The sequence below is a fragment of the Microcebus murinus genome, chromosome 10 (assembly GCF_040939455.1).
Source record: "Microcebus murinus isolate Inina chromosome 10, M.murinus_Inina_mat1.0, whole genome shotgun sequence".
NCBI lineage: Eukaryota > Metazoa > Chordata > Mammalia > Primates > Cheirogaleidae > Microcebus > Microcebus murinus.
Window position 1 is genome coordinate 7,484,670 of NC_134113.1, and position 20,487 is coordinate 7,505,156.

Consider the following 20,487-nt stretch of genomic DNA (forward strand, 5'->3'; position numbering starts at 1 on the left):
AAAGAAATCAATTGGCCAACTGATATATATATATAAAAAAAAAATTAGCCGGGCATGGTGGCGCATGCCTGTAGTCCCAGCTACTCGGGAGGCTGAGGCAGGAGGATCGCTTGAGCCCAGGAGTTTGAGGTTGCTGTGAGCTAGGCTGACGCCACGGCACTCACTCTAGCCTGGACAACAAAGCGAGACTCTGTCTCAAAAAAAAAATAAAATAAAATAAAAGTTAGGATAGCTGGGCACAGTGGCTCAGGCCTGTAATCCTAGCACTCTGGGAGGCCGAGGCGGGCGGATGGCTTAAGGTCAGGAGTTTGAAACCAACCTGAGCGAGACCCTGTCTCTACTAAAAATATATATACAAAAATTTAGCTGGTCATGGTGGCCCATGCTTGTAGTCCCAGCTACTCGGGAGACTGAGGCAGTAGGATCGCTTGAGCTCAGGAGATTGAGGTTGCTGTGAGCTAGGCTGACGACACCAGGGCACTCATTCTAACCTGGGCAACAAAGTGAGACTGTGTCTCAAAAAAAAAAAGTTAGGATAATGAAAGTACCAAATTCTCTATTGGGAAAACATCATGTACAAACTGAATTTTAGCCTCTGACAGTATATAATTCTGTGAAGAGAATTAGAATAATGATCTCAGCCATCTATGGATGGCCACAAAAAATCAGAACAATCTTAAGAATTACTGGTGTTTGTCTCTTGTTGAAATTAGCACTACCTACATACGTAGTTGAACTCAGCCTGAGAAAGCCGTTCCCTTCCCTGGATTTATGATTATTATTACTATTATTTCTGCTGTCATTATTCATTTATTAAGTACTCAATGTTTGGTATATATTCAGTTCTAGAAAGGATGCTTTCTTGCTTCCAGCTTCTCACTCTCAAGAACACTATATAAGGCCAGCACAGTGGCTCACGCCTGTAATCTTAACACTCTGGGAGGCCGAGGCAGGCGGATTGCTCGAGGTCAGGAGTTTGAAACCAGCCTGAGGAAGAGCGAGACTCTGTCTCTACTATAAATAGAAAGAAATTAATTGGCCAACTAATATATACAGAAAAAATTAGCTGGGCATGGTGGCACATGCCTGTAGTCCCAGCTACTTGGGAAGCTGAAGCAGTAGAATGGCTTGTGCCCAGCAGTTTGAGGTTGCTGTGAGCTAGGCTGACGCCACGGCACTCACTCTAGCCTGGGCAACAAAGTGAGACTCTGTCTCAAAAAAAAAAAAAAAAGAAATCTGTGGGCTTTATAATCAAACCTACACTTGAATTCTGCTCTGTTACCTGCAGCAGGTCATTTAGCCTCTGTGTTTCTGGATAATGTCTACCTCTTCAGGTTGTGAATATTAAATTTGACTTTAAGTGCCAGACCCTTACTGGGAAGGCTTTATATAAAGAGTAGTTCTTTTACAATTGGCCTATACTTCATAGACAAAAATTTAAATCCTGCATTGAAGGCCCTACGGTTTCCTCTCTCCCCTGCCCCCAAGGTTTTCCTCACCTCAGTTGAAGGGACATTCTTTGCACACTCCCTGACTTCTCTTTGGCTATTTGTTTCCGTCCTTCCACTTTCACATCAACTGGCCAATTAGGTTACCTCTTCCTTCCAGGTTCCTGACAGCTCATGGAAGCTTCCAGATGCACCATACCCCACAATTTCTCATTTGTATTTTATTTTTGTGTCTAGTACCTGCATATAACAGAAACAAAAGTTTCATGAAACAGTATTTACTATGTATATTGTACTCTGATATTCTCATTTTATGCCATTCTATTCTAACATTTCTGGCTGAAATCCTTTAAGTCAGGTAATTTTATGACCCCACTAATGGATGACGATCCAGAGTTTTAAAAGAATTAACTAGATCATAAATAAGATCCTGAGTTCCTTTTGCCTCTCCCTCTATGGCAGGGTACACAATAAGCAACCACTCAAGCAATTATTTGTTAACTGAACCAAAAAAGGGGTCACAAACTCAGGAGTCTGGGTGAGTAGTATCACTGATTAAAAAGGGAGGAGTTTCCTTCTGGGGGCTGTGAATAAAAGAAAAAATACATAAAGAAAAAAAAGGGAGGGATGTGAAAATAGCCCAAGCATGATGATAAATGGTATGTGATCCTCAGCCTGAATGTCTGGGAGTGGTAGGGACCTTGGGGAACCAGAGACACAGGCCCTGACTAAAGGAGACAGTTGCTATTCAACTCCACACAATTGCTGCCAGCTTGAATGCCCAGTGTTGCCAGATATTTTGAATTTAGGACAAGTGGGCAATTTAAGATATTTTTGTGCAATATCCCAATTTTTAAATATTGGCAACTCAACTTTTTAAAATGTAATATGTCAGTATATGCCAAGAAAATACATCCACCAGAGGTGGACTGTGGCCTGCCAATTAGCAGCTTCTAAATTAAAATTAACTTCCCAGGGAATCAAACTGAACTGAAAATTTCAGAAAGACTATATGTCACTCTAATCTGACATGTAGTTTTTCAAAAGTAGTGAAGTTAGGACATAAAGATGAAAGATCTTTGACTTGGCTGACATCTTCCTGCCTTAAAAAAGACTCCAAATATTTCCATCTTTCCCCCCAATTACTCAGTTCCTTATTAACTCTATCCCCAAGTGTCCTGTAACTTTCTTTGAATACCGCAATTTAGTGTCTTAGCAAAAGAAAGGTTTGTTCACTTACCTTACTTTACTAGAAACCACAGTCTTGATGAATAAATAGCAAATCATTTGCCTTCAGCCGCCAATCTTTTCCAAAGCCAGTTTCTGTTGTGACTATCTTTGCTCCTGCCCAGCTGGACAGTGGATCAGAAGAATCAAATTGAGAAACTATTTTCTTGGATAACTTCAAAGAAACAATACAAAATTTCTCATCCTGGCATGTGTGTTTGAGAGAATGACTCATTCCTGAGAGTTAATTGGGGCCAATTACGACCAGCCTGACTTGTCATGGCACCAAAATGCCTGGCATAACTTGCTTACTCTCAGGAGACTTGTTCCCACCCTCTCCACCCTCACAAGCCTGCTTAGGAAGCTCACCATTTTGAAAGCATGGTGTGTGCCATTCAACATATGATTATTCAAAACGGGAGGGGAATGCTTAAGTAATTAAGCCCAGGCAGAATGAAATCACTTGTTGGGGAGAAAAACTCTTTTCCTCATTACAAGATAAATGGATACAGCAGCAGTTAAGACGGATGTTTACCCTTTATTCTATTTTATCTTTTCCTATTTACATGCTAGCCCTTTATTTACCCAGAGGTCCCACCAAGGAGGCTGGATTTCTCCTTTTTAGTGATGCTCAGGGATGGAATGTTTCCAGCACAGCAGGGGGAGATTCGATTAAAAGCACAAATAGGCTGAAACTCAAGCGTTTCTCCTAGGGATTCAGTCTGCCTTTCAATCTGCCTGTCCGGAAAGTAGGAGACAGCCACCCTTTATCTGCTTATATATACTCCATCCGTCCCTCCTGAGATATCCTAAAACAACTCGTCTCGGTTCACCTTCACCTTTATCATTCTGTCGTGGAAAGTTTCCCGTTGGAGAATGCACACCAAACTTAGCACTGGATATGCAGGATATGTAGGTTGCAATTTCGCCCGAATAGTTATCTTTAAATTAAGAATAGCAACTATTTGGGCCAGGCTTTACATACAATGTCATATTCAATCCGCCACATTATCTCCATTTTATAGATGAAGAAACAGGTTTGCTATAAAGAGACTGGTTGCATTAAATCAAGATCATACAGTGGGTGGCAGAACTGGAATATAAACGTACCTAGTTCCACAGCTGCCTAAATTAATGACTACAAATACCAGCATCCCTTGCCCTGCCTCATTGAGCAAACGCACACTCCCCATGACCCAGTCCTCCCTGCTGGATCCAAAACCCAATCAGACGCCGTCTCTCCCCGCTCCCCCACCAATCGGAAGGCTGTTGCTAACACGCCGGCTATATTTTTAGATTTCTGTGCTCTGGAACCGAGTGGGTTGGCCGAGTCTCGCTGCTTGATGGAATACACTTGGGGAGGAGAGAGGAGGGAGGGGAGGAGAAAGAAGTGGAGGGTGCAGCCGGGCAAGGCGGAGGGGGCGTGTGTGTGACGCTCTGTCACTCCTGACGCACGAGGCAAGTAGTCCCTGGAGGTGCCCCAGGCTTGCAGCGCTCGGAGTGAGAGGGGTGGGGACGCTCAGGCTGGCTCCCGCCTCCCTCTCCCCGTGGAGTTTGCCCTCCAGCCCGGCATTTCTCTGCTGCAGTCAAGGGAAGCGCATTTAAACCGCCACGTTACCGTCGCTTTCTGCCCTTGCCAAAAAAAGTGATCAAGGAAAAAAAAAAAATTTCCCTGCAAACTTTTGGATCTCGCCACCCCACGTGGGTTTGGCGGTAGCCGTTGAGCCGAACTGTCTGGAATGAGAATAAAAGTGGGGGCGGGGGATGGAAGAATTGGGGAATGGGCGAGCTAAGGAGGGATAAGGCGGTCCAAACACGGAAGTCCCCTGGCGCCCCGGGCTTCGCCGTCCGGTCCGGTCTGCCTGTGACCTCAGAGCACAAGCTTCGCTACCCCCAACTCTGCGTCCCGCACAGTCACAAAGAGGCAGGGTGGCCCGCGTGGCCAGGCCTGGCGCGCCCCGTCTCGGGCTCGGCGAGCCTTGCTCCGCCGCCCCTTGCACGGGCAGGCGTCACCCCGCGCCGGCGGAGCTGTTACTAAAAGAACAGTAACGTGGCGCTCCCTCCCTGTGCCCCATGCGGGGGTCGCCAGCTGGGAAGAGATAACCCGGGCGGCCGGAGACGGGGGCCACCCTTGTGCGGGAACGGGACGCCAGAAACAGCGAATGGAGGGTTAATTATAGCACTCGGTTCGTTTCCCTGGCCGTCGGGCTCTTCCTCGCCTCCTCTTCCTCCCGCACAGCGTAGCCCACGCCCCAGATTCCTCCTGGCCCTCCCGTCGATCTTACGGGTCCCTCGACGAGGCATGAGGCGCTCAGAAGACTCAGAGCAACCAGAGTTCAGGTCCGAAAAGCTTCCAGAGCCTGCGTTGCTCCCTGAGCCTCCCCACTCGCGAAGACACCGTAACGGGCGACGCGAGAGCTGCGGGATGGCCAGGCGCCCAGGGATGGAGGGACGCCTCGGGAGAAAGGTTCGGGCAAACGTCCGAACCGTCGGCGCCGAGGCGGGTGCTGGGCTGAAGACTCAGTGGGGAGAGCTCCCGCAGGGCCGGGTGATGCCATCCCCTTTCCCGCGAAATCCACCCGTCCAACACCGCTAAAGTGAGCGTCCCTGTGTGCCTGGCCCCGTGAGCAGCCCTGCCCCGGGCGGGCCCCAGCCCTCACGGAGCACACTACTTGGGGAAACCCCAAACACGATGAGCACGAGTTCAGAGAGCCGCTTAGGGCAGGAAATAACTACGGCGCGCGCCGTGAGGCAGGGAAAGGCGGCCAGTCGTGCTGAGGAACCCGGCGCGGGGTGGGCAGCCGACGCGGGCCCGGGCTGCGCGGCACGAGAGGGTTAAGTCGCCGGCCGGCGGGGAAGTAGTCCCGGCCGGGCGCCCGGCCCCGCCCCTGCAAGGCGGAGGGACGCATCACTCAGGGGTGGAGAGGCAGGATCCGTGCGCAGGGTTGCTAAGGGTGAAACTTTTCATTGACTTTGCTCACTTCGGGCTGGGGCGCGGCACGGTGTGGGTCGTCGGCGGAGGGAAGCGAGTGGCTGGGGCGACAAGGGCCAGAAGGGCAGGACCGCCCACCGGCCAAAACCCCGACCGTCCTCCGCCCCGCGAAACGAGCCACCCTCGGGTCCGCCATCCCCGAGCCGGCCATCCCCGCGCCGTCGCTGCCGGCCGGCCCGCCCTCCCTCCGTCCCCCTGCCACCGATCCCAACCTCCAGAAAGCTGAAAGAATTATTATTGAGAGTCATAGCCCATAAGCCCCTCCTCGATCGTCCCCTGACCCTCAACGACGAAAAGGACACATCGGCCCCCGGCCCGGTGGCGCCCGGGAAGGAAGGGAGAGCGACTCCGCCCCGCGCTCAGGACCACCCTGGAGGAAGAAGCCGCCCCGCGGCCGGCAGAGCGCCCCGCCGCCGCGGAGACCCGAGTGAGTGATGGGGGGCGTGCGGGCGGGGGCCACATTGAGACCCAAGAGGCCTGACCACCTCCCCCTTGCCCGCCCCACTCCTGCACTTTGCTTTGCTGGACACCACGTTGCTGTCGCCCCTCTTCCCCCCGCCTGGCCAGCATTTTCCTTTCCCCTTCTTTCTTCCCTCTCTACGCCCCCTCCCTTTTTTCTTGTGCTCCTTTCGCGTCTTGCCATTTCTGATCCTGGGGTACCCAAGAATCCCCTTCCAGTTCCAAGTGTGGCCCCTTCCTGGGTGGGGTGCATTTCCTCCCTTCCCTGCCTCCCCCAGTTCTTCATATCCCAGATTCTCACTAGATTTTCCTTGTTCTCCAAAGAAATATAACTCCCCCCACTGTTAAATAAAAAATCAGAGGAAGGAAGGGGATCCAGGCCTTGTTTTTCTGCTGCTTTTCAAACCGTGTGCGGGGAAGAAGGGTGGTAATAGTAGGATTTATTTCTGGCTCTGTGGAGCCTGAGGGATGGAGGTCAGACACCTCCTTTCTAGCAACGGGACGGGTCAGTGGAGACTGTCCTTGGGCCAGCGAGCCAGAACTCACCGTTTCAGCTAAAGCTCTTTATACTCTTCAGCGTTTAAGGGAAAACTGGGTGGGAAAAGTACCTATAGAGCACCACCAGTGAGTGGAGTCTGGTTGGTTTCAGTGAGATGCCTGGGAGGCCCGACTCCTAAACTCCTTCCCCTCCAGTCCAGAGCGTGAACTGTGCCCTTTACCAGAAATCTGGGGAAGGGAAGGAAGAGGGTACAGAGAGAGGAGTAGCAGCCGGCAGACCCTCTGGTTCCAGAACGCCACACAGCAAGCTTCAACTTGGGGACAGCGGACGAGGTCTTGGGTGCTTGCTCAGTATCTAACATTTCTCTCCCTTGTGACCGTGCCTGGGAGTGGGTCCCTCATCTCTGATTTCTCAGCAGAAAAACACCCCTGCTGCTCTCTTGGGCACCTGCCCCCATCCCTTTCTGAAGCACAGGGTAAAAGAAGCTTGTGTGGGAGGAAGGATTAGGGAGGTTTAACACCCAGTAGGGGAGCTTTGCTGAGGATCTGGTAAGTCTGGTTCTGGAGCAGGCCTTGAAGTGGGAGGAGACAGACACACATGGAATTTTAATTATTAGAAGATGTTCAGGTGTCAGATGTACAATTTTTCCTTCTCTACTCAGGAACCTTTTCCCATTTCCCTCGCCCAGGTCTGGTTACTTAGACTTGGATTAGAAGTGGGGTGAGGCTTGGTCCCTGCTGGCGTCTGGCCTTCTCATTGTCGACTGGCGCCTCCCCACAGCTTAACTGGGAATTTCTTTGGCCAAGACAACAGGAGAACTGGGTTTAATTTCTGCATTTCCTTTCCCGGCTGTGGAGGTGCTGGAGCCTAGCCCGCTGTGCACTAGGTGAAAAAAAGCTCTTTTCTCTTTGAATCTAACGTCCCTACAGCAACTCCAGACCCACCGCCCAGCCCATGGAATTCAGATTTTGGGGAGTGGGGAGGTCGGGGACATGACCTTATCTGTGCCAGCTCATCCTCTTCACCCAGAAAAAACTCATTAGAAGCAGACCCCTATTTCAGCAGTCAAGAGAGGTGATGAAGGGAAAAGAGGGGTGGAGAGTCTGGCCTCTCCTAAAGCCTAGAAATGGATACGGTGGGGTGAGACGGGGAGTAGGCCTTATGGGTAGAATTTGTATGAAATGCATTAGGCGATGGGGGGTGCGGGGCGCCCGTCAGCTCTAGCACGCATGTGCATCGGAAACTTTTCCTTGGTTGTCCGGCCCTCAGGCGCTCCCCTTACCAGGCATGCGTAGTTCAGCCGGCTGAGCCTTCGCAAAGCACGCAGGGAAGTGTAGTGTGCAGAGAAAGTAGGTCACTTGCTCCAGCCTGGTGCTGAGGACGCTGAGGACTACGATTCCCAGAGTGCAGAGCGTGCCCTCGCTGCCCGCCTCTCCATCTACGTTGGAGTTCAGTCTTGGCTTCTGAGAATCCTAGAGTGCTCTGGAGAGGATCCTCTTAGTTGAAAGGAGCCTTGAAGTCAGACCCAGTGTTGTCCCAGTGGTCTTTGTTTAGGGGAGATGATGTGAGACTCTGGGCGGCATGGTGCACTTGGTCGGCACAAGTCCTGGAAGCCTTTAAACCCCCACACACACAGGTCCAGGCCGGGAGACCAATGGAGTGGGGCGGGTCCCCATCTCACCTGTCCTGAGGAGCTGCCTGTGTTCTCCTCTCACTCTGTCAGCTTCAAGGCACTCACGTCCACCCAGTCTGTGACACCTACTGGCCTTGTTAAAATTGAAGGCCTCTCTCACTTTTCACATTTATTTGAGTGCCGTAGTGCTTAACTGTAGGATGATTTGGATATTAAGGCCTGGCATTTTTATAGGTTTGGGCCAGATAGATTCCTTCACCATTATCATTCCTGTCCTCTTTAAAACTTTTTTTTTCCTTGAAAGCCTTTCTTCACATTTTCGTCTGAGGTTCTCTGGGATCTGCACTGACTGAGGCCTCTTTCCAGTTTCATGCCTCATTTCTTCCCCCATCTTTGTCTCTTTCTCTTAGGCACTTACTCTTTAAAACACAAGTTAGCACAAGGGATCCGAATCCAGGTTTAACTATGCTGCTGGAAGTAAACAAATGAAGGAGAATACGATTCTTGGTGAAATCCGATAGACTCTCTCATTTGCAACTTTTTAATGTATTGACAAAGGGGCGACTTTGCTAAACACTGAAACTTTATTTTTTTTTCCTTTCTTTTTAGGCCTTTTGTGCCCAAGTCAGGCCTCTGCAGCTGTTTAACAAATCTACTTGTTCCTTTTGTTTGAACAGTAGTTATTTCTAAGTTTCCTAATCTTACAGCATTTCCATAAATATTTTCTATATAGGCTAGAATTTGTAGCTTTTTAAAAAATGAACTAACTCATCTGAATGGTCACTCCTATCTTTAGCAAAAGACAGTACGGATGCTTTAATCCTCCGCTCCATAAGCTTCTTGAAGTCAAAATTAGAGCCTGAGCTGATAGAGCAGAAAATCTCATCCTGGCTGTCCAGCATTTTTATAAGGTTCCACCCCACAGCCATCTGGCCTGGCCTGTTCTCCAATTAAAGAGGCAAAGGTGACATTATATGCTTCCTTATTTGTGTGACAACATCACTGAGGTATAAATTGGTGTGCAGCTTTAGTTGCTTATGCTGCAGAAAATGGTTAGCTAGGCAGGGCTGATGACAGTGGTTCTATTGTATTTTGGGGTGGGAGGCTTATTTCCCAATGACTTTGGCCCACATTTAAAATGCTTCCATTTTGAGGCTGAACTGTTCAGGGGTGGTTAACTTGGAAGGCAATTATGCAGCAAAGTTTGAGAAGGCCTAGAAAGGTGGAGAAGCCCTTTGCTATGGATGAAATACCATGAGGTGTATTTTAAGAGGCCATGTAGTGCCTTCGGAGAAGTGTCATATGTCAACTTCAGTCTGTCTTTTCAAACACTTTGAAAATGCCTGTTCTTAGGGAACCAGTATCAACTTTATTTACAACTTTTTAGCTCCATGTTGGACACCTCTGACAGACCACTGTGGCCCTTTGAGGCCTTCATTCTTGAGAGGAGACCCACAGTTCTGGTGGCTAGCTTTGCGTCTAGTGATTAGCCCTATTCTCATAAACAGAAAGCCCCTTATTCTTTTTACAATTCTCCTTCTTTTTAAACCCCAAAGGGCCCTGGTTTTGATCTGTGTTATCATGAGCAGGCATTTGGAGATGAAGTCTGTTTTGGAGGCAGGGAGAAGGGCATCCTGAACATTCCGGTGGAGGGCTGGGGAGAGGGGCAGAGTTATGGTGCCTCTGCTGACTCCCCATGTGACAGCTCTGTTCCTCAGACCTGAAATGAGGGTTAGACTGGATTTAGCCACTGTCATATGCTACTCTAGGTTGACCCAGTGTATTTTCTCTGATATGTTCATCCCAGAAATTTTTGTCTGAGATTTGGTCCTAAAAATACCCATAGAAGCCATGGGCCCGGGCCTAAGAATTACAAGAAAATTTGTTGAGCCAAAACCTCAAAATCCTGGCTGGGGGTGGTGGCTCACCCCTGTAATCCTAGCACTCTAGGAGGCCGAGGCAGGCGGATTGCTCAAGGTCAGGAGTTCAAAACCAGCCCGAGCGAGATCCCATCTCTACTAAAAATAGAAAAAAATTAATTGACCAACTAAAAATATATATAGAAAAAATAAGCTGGGCATGGTGGCGCATGCCTGTAGTCTCAGCTACTCGGGAGGCTGAGGCAGGAGGATTGCTTAAGCCCAGGAGATTGAGGTTGCTGGGAGCTAGACCGACACCACAGCACTCACTCTAGCCTGGGCAACAAAGTGAGACTGTGTCTCAAAAAAAAAAGCACCTCAAAATCCTCAAGCCTAAAATTGGCCCCTGGATACTTCATGCTGGATCCAGAAAGGATTTTAATCAAAATCTAGCCCTGAGTTTTTTGCAGGACAGAAGATGCCCTTGACGGATCATGGATCAATCTTGTCTCTGTGCTGAGCTCAGCATCACTGCCTTGTGCAGTGGTCTGGTTAGGAACATGTTCTGGCCCTGCTGCCCCTTAGAGATGGCCCTTTCAGATCATTTTCTCCCCCAGCATGAGCCTGGAGCTGCCCATTTGGGAAAAGTGAAATTAGGATCACTGGCTCTCAGGACCTCACAGATCATCTTCCTGAGACATGAGGCTGGCCCGGGCCTAGGGAATAAACCTTTTTGACCTCAGTGGGATCTGGCTGTGAGAGAATCCCAAAATAACAATCTGAGTGTTTATCTTGGGCTGCTTTCTCTCCAGGGATCTCCAAACACTTGATAAATCTGATCCAGTGCCGAGGACAGGTGGTCAGACAGTCCCTGGGAGACTGAGTGATGATGGGTCCCTGCTGGAGGCTGCAGGGTGATGGAAAATTTCTTTCTTCTGCCACCCTCATCATGTACACCCTTGCCAAAAACTACAGAGATTCCCTTAGGCCACACCAGTGCTGCTCTTAACTCTTTGCTGGCCTACCGGCTTCTGCTTCCCTCTCCCCAGGGCCATCCCCAGCCAGTTGTTCCCTTTTTGGCCTACATCTCTGGTTGTAACAAGACTTACTTGCCTTTTTCCTGGGGCTCATGCCCTCATCTTATTCTTGGAGGCTCTCTGGATGCAAATGCAAGGCTTGATCACTCTGGAGTTCTTAAATCAGTTCTGTAAACCCAGAGTGAGCCAGAAAGCGTACACATGGGGCCCTGGGTGACAGATGGATGTGACTGGAGGCCAAGCCCCCAGTAAAATGTTGGCAGTGCTCCTTCCTGTTCAGTGACCTGTATCCCTTTCCATTTAAGGAGGACAACTAAAGATTTTATGCTTACATCTTGGCCGGTGACAGTTTGTGGGCATGACTTCACTGAGATATAATGGAGACAGCAAGAGCCTTCCCTTCTCCACCTACATTAGGGACTTGATTTTGTGTGTGTGTGTGTGTGTGTGTGTCACTCATACAATGACCTGGATTTCTCAAAATGGTGGAATCTACAGCTCCCCTATTTCTTTACAATCACTTTAAAATAATAGCTAACTTTATCAAGGGCCTACTAATTTGCTGGGTACAGCTTGAGGCAGTTTACATCCTTGAACTACCTTTACGATAGGTCATGTTACTGATGAGGAAACTGAGGCCCAGAAGAAAGTGACTTGTCCACAGACATGCAATTAGGCTAGCCACTGGTGGAGCAGAAATGGGCCCCTGGATCTGTATAATCCCAAGTCAGTGCTTTTCTCTCTGTCCTTTGCTGTTGGTCACCACCAGCTCTCTACATATCTACTCACTGTGCCTCTCTTTTGTTTCCCAGAGCTGTCTGGAGCCCAAGGCTGTCCACCTTGTATCTTCTTCCACTGCCCTTGGCCTGTACACGTGCCCTGTGCTGATTCTCTGCCTAGGAAAGGACCATGCAGCTGGAGATCAAAGTGGCCCTGAACTTCATCATCTCCTACTTGTACAACAAGCTGCCCCGACGCCGGGCAGACCTGTTTGGGGAGGAGCTAGAGCGGCTTTTGAAAAAGAAATATGAAGGCCACTGGTACCCTGACAAGCCACTGAAGGGCTCTGGCTTCCGCTGTGTCCACATTGGGGAGATGGTGGACCCTGTGGTGGAGCTGGCTGCCAAGCGGAGTGGCCTGGCAGTGGAGGACGTGCGGGCCAATGTGCCTGAGGAGCTGAGTGTCTGGATTGACCCTTTCGAGGTGTCCTACCAGATTGGTGAGAAGGGGGCTGTCAAAGTGCTATACTTGGATGATAGTGAGGGCTGTGGTGCCCCAGAGCTGGACAAGGAGATCAAGAGCAGCTTCAACCCTGACGCCCAGGTGTTTGTGCCCATCGGCAGCCAGGACAGCTCCCTGTCCAACTCCCCATCACCATCCTTTGGCCAGTCACCCAGCCCCACCTTCATCCCCCGCTCCGCCCAGCCCATCACCTTCACCACTGCCTCCTTCGCTGCCACCAAATTTGGTTCCACCAAGATGAAAAAGGGTGGCGGGGCAGCAGGTGGGGGGGGTGTGGCCAGCAGTGGGGCAAGTGGCCAGCAGCCACCACCGCAGCAGCCTCGCATGGCTCGCTCGCCCACCAACAACCTGCTGAAGCACAAGAGCCTCTCTTTGTCTATGCATTCACTGAACTTCATCACGGCCAACCCGGCCCCTCAGTCCCAGCTCTCGCCCAATGCCAAGGAGTTCGTGTACAACGGCAGTGGCTCTCCTAGCCTATTCTTTGATGGAGCTGATGGTCAGGGCAGTGGGGCTGGCACCTGCAACAGCAGCAGCTTCGACATGGCCCAGGTATTTGGAGGTGGTGCCAACAGCCTCTTCCTGGAGAAGACACCCTTCGTGGAAGGCCTCAGCTACAACCTGAACACCATGCAGTATCCTAGCCAGCCGTTCCAGCCCGTCGTGCTGGCCAACTGACCATCCCCCCACCCAGGGCCAGGAGCACTCAAGACCACGGAAAAGAGAAAAGAAAGGAAAGGCCAAAAAAAAGAGGAAAAGAAAAATATACAAAAAGATTTCCAATCTTCTCACTCTTGCTTCTAGAAAAAAGATCCAGCCTAGGCATGGAATGGGGGGGTTCTCAAAGCACTGAGTCGTGTTTAACTCACCACCCTCCACCCCACACCCCCCTACCGATTGCCTGCCTGCCTCTGATTTATTTGGTTGGTTTGGGTTTTGTATTTCTTTTTGTTGTTTTTTTTTTTACATGTAGTTTTCTATATAACATCTTTAATTAGTGGCTTCCTGTGCTAAGAATGGTCCAGATGTGAATTGCTGCTCCCTATTCCTCCCTCCCTCCTTCACACTCCTGGTTTAGGGTTGGTGTGTCCAAGCTCACAGGGAAGGAAGAGCTGCAGCTGGAGCCTGGCCCTCCCTGGAATGGGGAGAGGCCAGCCCTTGTCACTGCCTCTGTCACCCAGCTTTCCTCGCATTCAAAGCCATCCAACCTCAGCAGGCCTTCTCTGGCCCTGCCGCCCAGTAGGTCAGACCCCAGCCCCCACTCCCTTTCAGGCTGAGCCCTAGGGAGCTGCTGGCTGGCCACTCACACCCTCCCCCTCGAGCTGATGTCTGTGACTATGGAGAGGATAGCACTTTGTCTCATTGTATCCCTTTCATCTCTGTCCTGTGGCCCCACCATCCCCTCCTGGCACAGACCATCATCATGGCCCTGGGGACCTGGCCATTGATATGTGTGGCCTCTTTCTCTCATGCAGGCCCTTCTTCCCTGAGCCCGAGGTTGTGGGTGGGGCAAGGGGCATGTGTGTAGGTGTGTGGGTGTGTGCACTTGGCGTGTGTAGGTGTGTGTGCGGTTTGCTGTCCTTTTTTAAAGGATTCCAAGCCATGTGAAACTTCCCTCTGGATGTGATTCTGGGCTGCAGCAAGTGCTTATTTGTGTGTGAGGCTGGGGAATGGGCCGGGGGTGTCTGTCGGTCCTTTTCAGGGCAGGACACGTGGTGGGGTGACGCTGCACCTGAGCCTGAGACACTCCCAAGGGAAAGCACTGCAGAAGGAGCTGGTTTCTAGACTGCAGACGGATCTGCACTTTTGTTTTTGACCAAAAAATATAGGTTAGCTCTGAAAGGCAGAGGGAATACGCAAGCCTCTGATGCCTAAGAAAAGTCCCTGGACTTCCACCCTCCTGTCGTGTGACCTTTGCCCAGGGGTGGGGAGCTGCTCTCCTGAGCACCCTCGGAGGTGGGGTGGGAGTTTGGAGCCAGTGCCTGTAGTGGACAGTACTGAGCCTTGAATTGAGACTTTTTGGTATTTGAGTTGTGGATGTTATTTTAGTACCTTTGTGCCCCTGCCTGATGGAGAGCTCCTTGGTACCTCTTGCCATCCCCTCTCACTGCCCTGACCCAGCCCCACTGGACCTCGATGCTGTGAGGAGTGGTGTCTTGGGCCAGCCAGGCTGGATAGCCACTTGGCCATCCCAGCCAGTGTGTTTGGACATAGAAGAACACTTGCTCCTTTGCCTCTGCTAGCAGAGAGGTGGCTTCTCCAACCCTGGGGGCCAGCTTCCATGCCACGATGCTTTGGCAGGTGGGGCACTTGGATCAGGATCCCATCACTAGAAAGCACCAAAGCCCTGGCACTGCATCCTCCCAAGGACCCCAAGTGGGCAACTGCTGTGGCAGTGAGTCCGGCCCAGACAGACACTGCCAGCTTCCTCTCCCTGCAACGGGCACCAGCTCTACCTCCCCGACAGGCGACGCCCTGGCTTCTTGGCCCAGCACCATCTATCCCCCAGACCTCTCAGGGGCCAGCCCAGTCTGGGCCACCCTCTCCCTCCTCAGCTCCCACACAGGTGACAGGCCCAGGCAGATGGCTTCTCTCTGGGAAAGGTTGGATGCCGCCTAACTCCCCTTCTAGGCCTTCCTCCTACTCACACACACAGGTACCCACCCGCACCCAGGTCGCCTATTCCTCACCACATATAGGGAGACGGGGGAGACCAGCCCCTTTGTGTCTTTTGAAATACGAAGAAAAATGTGTGTTCAGGAGCATGACTCCAGTGCTGGGCTCTTGGGCCCAGGTCAGTCTGTCTTGTCTCAAATCTAGGCATTTTTGCTTCAATTTTATTTTTTTTAAGAAAACAAAAACAAATCTGCACTAATTTACCTGGTTTCGTAGGAAAACTTTTTTTTTATTTTTTACATTTTTTGGTGTCCGTTTGTATTGAATAATTTGCTACATTTGTAAAATGTAAGAGGTATATATAATATATGTATATTTCTAACGTAAAAAAACGTAATTTTCTTTTCAGGATTTTTTCTTAAAAAGAGGAAAGAAACATATTTTTTCAGGAAAAACAAACTTTAAAATAAAAAAAAGGAGAATAAAACCTTTCTCCCCTTTCCCCATCCTCTCTCTCTCTATCCCTCTTTCCCAGGAACAAATCAAAAGGTGGATTATCTTGTGAAGACTGTAAACTGTCAGCCCAGACGATGTCTTTTTCTCAGTGAGCTGCAGACTCGAGTTTTCTCCCTAGGGTTGGGAAGTGGGTGTTAGGGCGAGCGAGGAGCTGGGGGAGCAGGGTAGTGAACTTTTTCTTTAGTGAAGGAGGGATACAATCAAGCATTTTGTATTCAGAATGTTGTGCAATATTTTGGAATGGGACATTGGTGTGTTTAGAGATTTTAGTTTAAAAACAAAACAAAAAGATTGATCAAATCTGTACAGTTTATATTGTTCCAGATTTTTTTAAGTTTGTATTAAAAGCATGATATATAATAGTCTTCTGCCTGCTTCTGGCTTGTTTTGTTTGTGGGGTCCCTTTTGGGATGGAGAGAAGCCCTGTAGGCTTCGAAAAACAATTGTCATCTTCCCAGTGACTGAGCCCTGGGTAGACATAATTGTCCTGGTGCCCCTTTTTCACCATCTCTCTACCCCATCAACACAGGACACTTTCCACACTGGATACGGGTTCCATGAGGTTAGGAACTGCCTGGGTTTCCTTGGCTAGTAGGTGGTGGAGCCAGAGCTGGAAGCAGAGCCTGGAGTACCTAGTCATGGCTTTTTAGGAACCTCCTATTCCTTGGAGGACGGAGGGGTACTTGCCCACCCCAAACCACTAGACACAGCCACAGGATGGGCTGAGCTTCTCCCTGTCAGCACAGAGGAAAATGAGGCCCCTGGAAGTGGCCTTGTGTCTGGTAGGATAGTCAGCCGGGCCAGGGCGTCCTGCTCAACAGGCTCTGTGGAAGGCAAGTGGCCCATGCAGGGGGCTGGACATCAAGGCTCCTGGGCCCTGCCCAGAGGCTGGACATTTGACTCTAGAGTTTCTAGCCCAGTTCACCTAGTTGGGTGGGGAGGGATCAGTGTTGGCCTGTTTGGAGAATAAAGGGCCTGAGGAGACCCCCACCACACCAATGCCCCAGAAGAGCTGCTTGCTCCCTGTCCCAGCCCAGAGGTGACTGTGGGCCCCAGGGTAGGGGCGGGTGGCCCTCACCCACTCATTCCTATTAATATTAACATGAACACAGGTCCTGACACAGCAGGTGCCCACTGTCACCTGCTGCCACTCCCCGTCATGCCCTTAGACAGCGGAAGGCCTTCCGTGAGGCCTACTTCAAGGGCTGAGACTTACCTTCCCAGCCAGTCCCTCCAGCTGAAGGTGTGGACACTCCAGATTTGAGCAAACTCCCAAATTCTCCCAGGGTGGGGAACCCCACACCTGGCATAGACACAGAAATGACTCATTCGCACATCGTGCCTCCATTTCTTCACCAAACACTCACGGGCTCAGGAGTGGGAGACCTGCAGGTGTTAAGGGCTGCCTGGGGCCCCTGCCCTGCAGCAGGGGAAGAAAATGTTCCAGTAGACTCAGAGTTCCTCCGAAGAAAGCGCATTTATTCACTTGACAAACCCTCCACAAGCATCCTCTCTCCCCTGGGAAAACAGGAGGGAAAGCAGTTTCAGGACAGGTATGCACAGGGGACCTGGGAGCCAGAGAGTCAAGAAGCCTTCTTATAGAGCTGGAACCCATTCTAAGTGAAGTATCTCAAGAATGGAAAAACCAGCACCACATGTACTCACCAGCAAATTGGTATTAACGGATCAACACCTAAGTGGACATATAGGAGTAACATTTATCGGGTGTCGGGCAGGTAGGAGGGGGGAGGAGGGGATGGGTATATACAACCAAACAAGTAAGATGTGCAACATTTGGGGGATGGACATGCTTGAAGCTCTTACTCGAGGGGGGAGGGGGGGCATGGGCAATATATGTAACCTCAACACTTGTACCCCCATAATACACTAAAATTAAAAAAAAAATTAAAAAACATTTGCAAAAGAAAGAAGAAGGCTTCCTGGAGGCGGAGGCAGGGAAGAAAGCACGAGTGAGCCCTGAAGGAGGAGAGCAAGGCACACCCTCCCCAGGGAGCGCCCGCCAGGACGGTGCTGCCCATAGGGTCAGGGAAGAGCCTGGACTCTGCTCCCTTAGAAGTGTGGGTCCCAATTCCAGCCCTGCCACTCCCAAGCAAACCACTCCAAATACTCCGGTGCCTCAGTTCCTTCACCTCTAAAATGGGGATGATAATTGTAGCTACTTGTCAAAATTAAATGAAATAATAGGCGGAAAATGCTGAGCATAGTGGCTGGCCCGGAGTAAACAACTCAGTAAACAACAAGTATCATTTTTATTTCATGGGACCATTTTGGTCCCTCCTTACAGGCCACCAGCCAACCCAGCCCAGTGTGCTTCCCTGCATCAGCAGACAGGCTGAAACCCAAGCTGGCTGGCAGCAGGACCAGGCTGAGACAGAACAGGAAACTGCATTCTCGGAGCAGGGCCGGGGCTGCCCGGTTCTGCCCGCTGCCAACATGGGAAGCTGCTTCTCCCAGCAAGACAGTGTCCTGCGAAGTACGCTCAACTCCATTCCTCCTCTCCAGGGGCCCGGCTTTCTGCTCGGGATGGGCTGAGGCCCTCCGTGTGTGTCCCAAAACCTTCTGGGAGTTTCTCCCTGGACAAGCAGACAAATATGTAGGGGTGAGTCATGGTGGCGGGAGAACCCTGCTCCCTTCGTCACTGCCCGCTTGACTCAGCACCCCCTAGGCCAAGGGGATGCCACTGTCTGGTCCCCACCACGGCCACCTCCTCGTGAGTGAGTCATGGGGTGGAGAGGCACACTCCCTCCTCCTTTATCTGGGCCTGGACAGTTCAGCCAAGTTTTGCCCAGGCAGGGCCTGTGGATAGGCTGGGACCAGCTGGGAGTCTCCGAGCCCCTGGGTTATGGGAGCCTGTTCATCCTCTGGTTCTTTTTTTCTTTTTTTGCGAGACAGTCTTGCTCTGTCACCTTGGTTGGGTGCAGTGGTGTCATCACAGCTCACTGCAACCTCAAACTCTTGGGCTCAGGTGACCCTCTTGCCCCAGCCTCCCAGGGACTGGGACTACAGGTGTGTGCCACCACGCCCAACTAATTTTTTTGTTTTTCTATTTTTTGTAGAGATAGTGTCTCACTCTTGCCCAGGCTGGTCTTGAACTCCTGAGCTCAAGCATCCTCCTGCCTTGGCCTCCCAAAGTGCTAGGATGATAGGCAGAGCCACTGTGCCCAGCCTACTCTGGTTCTATTTTTTTTTTTTTTGAGACAGAGTCTCACTCTGTTGCCCAGGCTAGAGTGAGTGCCGTGGCATCAGCCTAGCTCACAACAACCTCAAACTCCTGGGCTCAAGCGATCCTTCTGCCTCAGCCTCCCCAGTAGCTGGGGACTACAGGTATGCACCACCATGCCCGGCTAATTTTTTGTATATATATTTTTAGTTGTCCAATTGATTTCTTTCTATGTTTAGTAGAGATAGGGTCTCGCTCAGGCTGGTTTCGAACTCCTGACCTCAAGCAATCTGCCCGCCTCGGCATCCTGGAGTGCTAGGATTACAGGCGTGAGCCACCGCGCCCGGCCCCTACTCTGGTTCTTAATTTGGGAATTTCACTGCCAGCAAGAAAAGTGAGTTCTAGGTCCTGAAAGCTGCCAGTTCACTGTATAACCTTGAGCCCCTCTTGACATCTGTCCCATTCATATAATGAGGGACAGTGGGGTAGGCCTCTGTCCAGCTAGGACATTGGGCTGGTCCCTGTGTCAGCATCTCTTCCTGCCCCACAGGCTCCCAAGCCCTGGTGAGGGCCCACGGAGGCCCCTGTGCTGTGGCATTTCGGTGAGGGCCCACGGAGGCCCCTGTGCTGTGGCATTTCGCCCAGAGTGGGGAGGAAAGAATGGTGGGCTGAACCTCAGGCAGGACCCCATGCTCCCAGCTGGGACTCCCCACCCAAGACACAAAACCATAATCAAGCCACTGCTGGGCTGTGGCAGGGCTGGGTAAGTTCGAGCAGAAGAGGCCCAGCCCAGAGGCCCAGACATCCGGTTTCTTCTAGCTCTGCCTATTCAACATTTAATATTCAGCTTTCAACATAGAGGCCCATAAGGGCTAGACACTGTTCTAGACATGAGGAAAATAAGGGAGAACAGTAGACAAAATTCCTACTCTCTTGGAACAATGTTCTAATAAATTAACAAGAAAATGTCAGACATGAAGATAATCACAATCCGAGCTGGGGTAGTGGCACACATCTGTAGTCCCTGCTACTTGGGAGGCTGAGGCAGGAGGATCAGCCCAGGAGTTGGAGGCTGCAGTGAGCTATGATTGCACCACTGCCCTCCAGCTGGGCAACAGAGCAAGACTCTGTCTCTAAAAATAAAAAATTTTTTAAGTAATAATTGCAACCAGTGATGCTGGCTAGTGACCCGAGGACCCCTTTAGGTGGGATGGACAGAACAAGGGAAGCCTTCCCCAGGAGGGGGCTTTCAACCTACAATCTGAAGTAAAATATCCCTTGTCACATGCTTAATAAAGAGAGACGCAAAAGGACCAGACACTTCAAAGTGTATGAGGCAGGAACAGCATGGTGTGCTCAGGGAATGGAAAGGCCAGCAGCAAGAGGCATGCAGTGCAGATGAGGTACAAGAGGTGCTTGGGCCATGCCATGGGCCCTGAAGCCTGGATGGAGAGTTGCAATTTTATCTTAAATGTGCCAGTTAAGGCCAGGCAAGGTGGCTCACGCCTGTAATCTTAGTACTCTGGTAGGCCAAGGCGGGAGGATCGCTCAAGTTCAGGAGTTCAAAACCAGCCTGAGCAAGAGCAAGACCTTGTCTCTACTAAAAATAGAAATAAATTAATTGGCCAACTAAAAATATATATAGATAAAATTAGCCGGGCATGGTGGCGCATGCCTGTAGTTCTAACTACTTGGGAGGCTGAGGCAGAAGGATTGCTTGAGCCCAGGAGTTTGAGGTTGCCGTGAGCTAGGCTGACGCCACGGCACTCTAGCCCGGG

General features: G+C 50.7%; 1 protein-coding gene across 1 annotated transcript; it reads left to right on the top strand.

Moving 5' to 3' along the window:
- Positions 1-5,621: 5,621 nt before the first annotated feature.
- TOB2 (transducer of ERBB2, 2) lies at positions 5,622-15,890 on the top strand. The gene is made up of 2 exons (XM_012741701.3): positions 5,622-6,094; positions 11,967-15,890. Exon 2 carries the CDS (start codon positions 12,064-12,066, stop codon positions 13,072-13,074), a length of 1,011 nt encoding a protein of 336 aa, XP_012597155.1. The 5' UTR covers positions 5,622-6,094; positions 11,967-12,063; the 3' UTR covers positions 13,075-15,890.
- Positions 15,891-20,487: the final 4,597 nt, after the last annotated feature.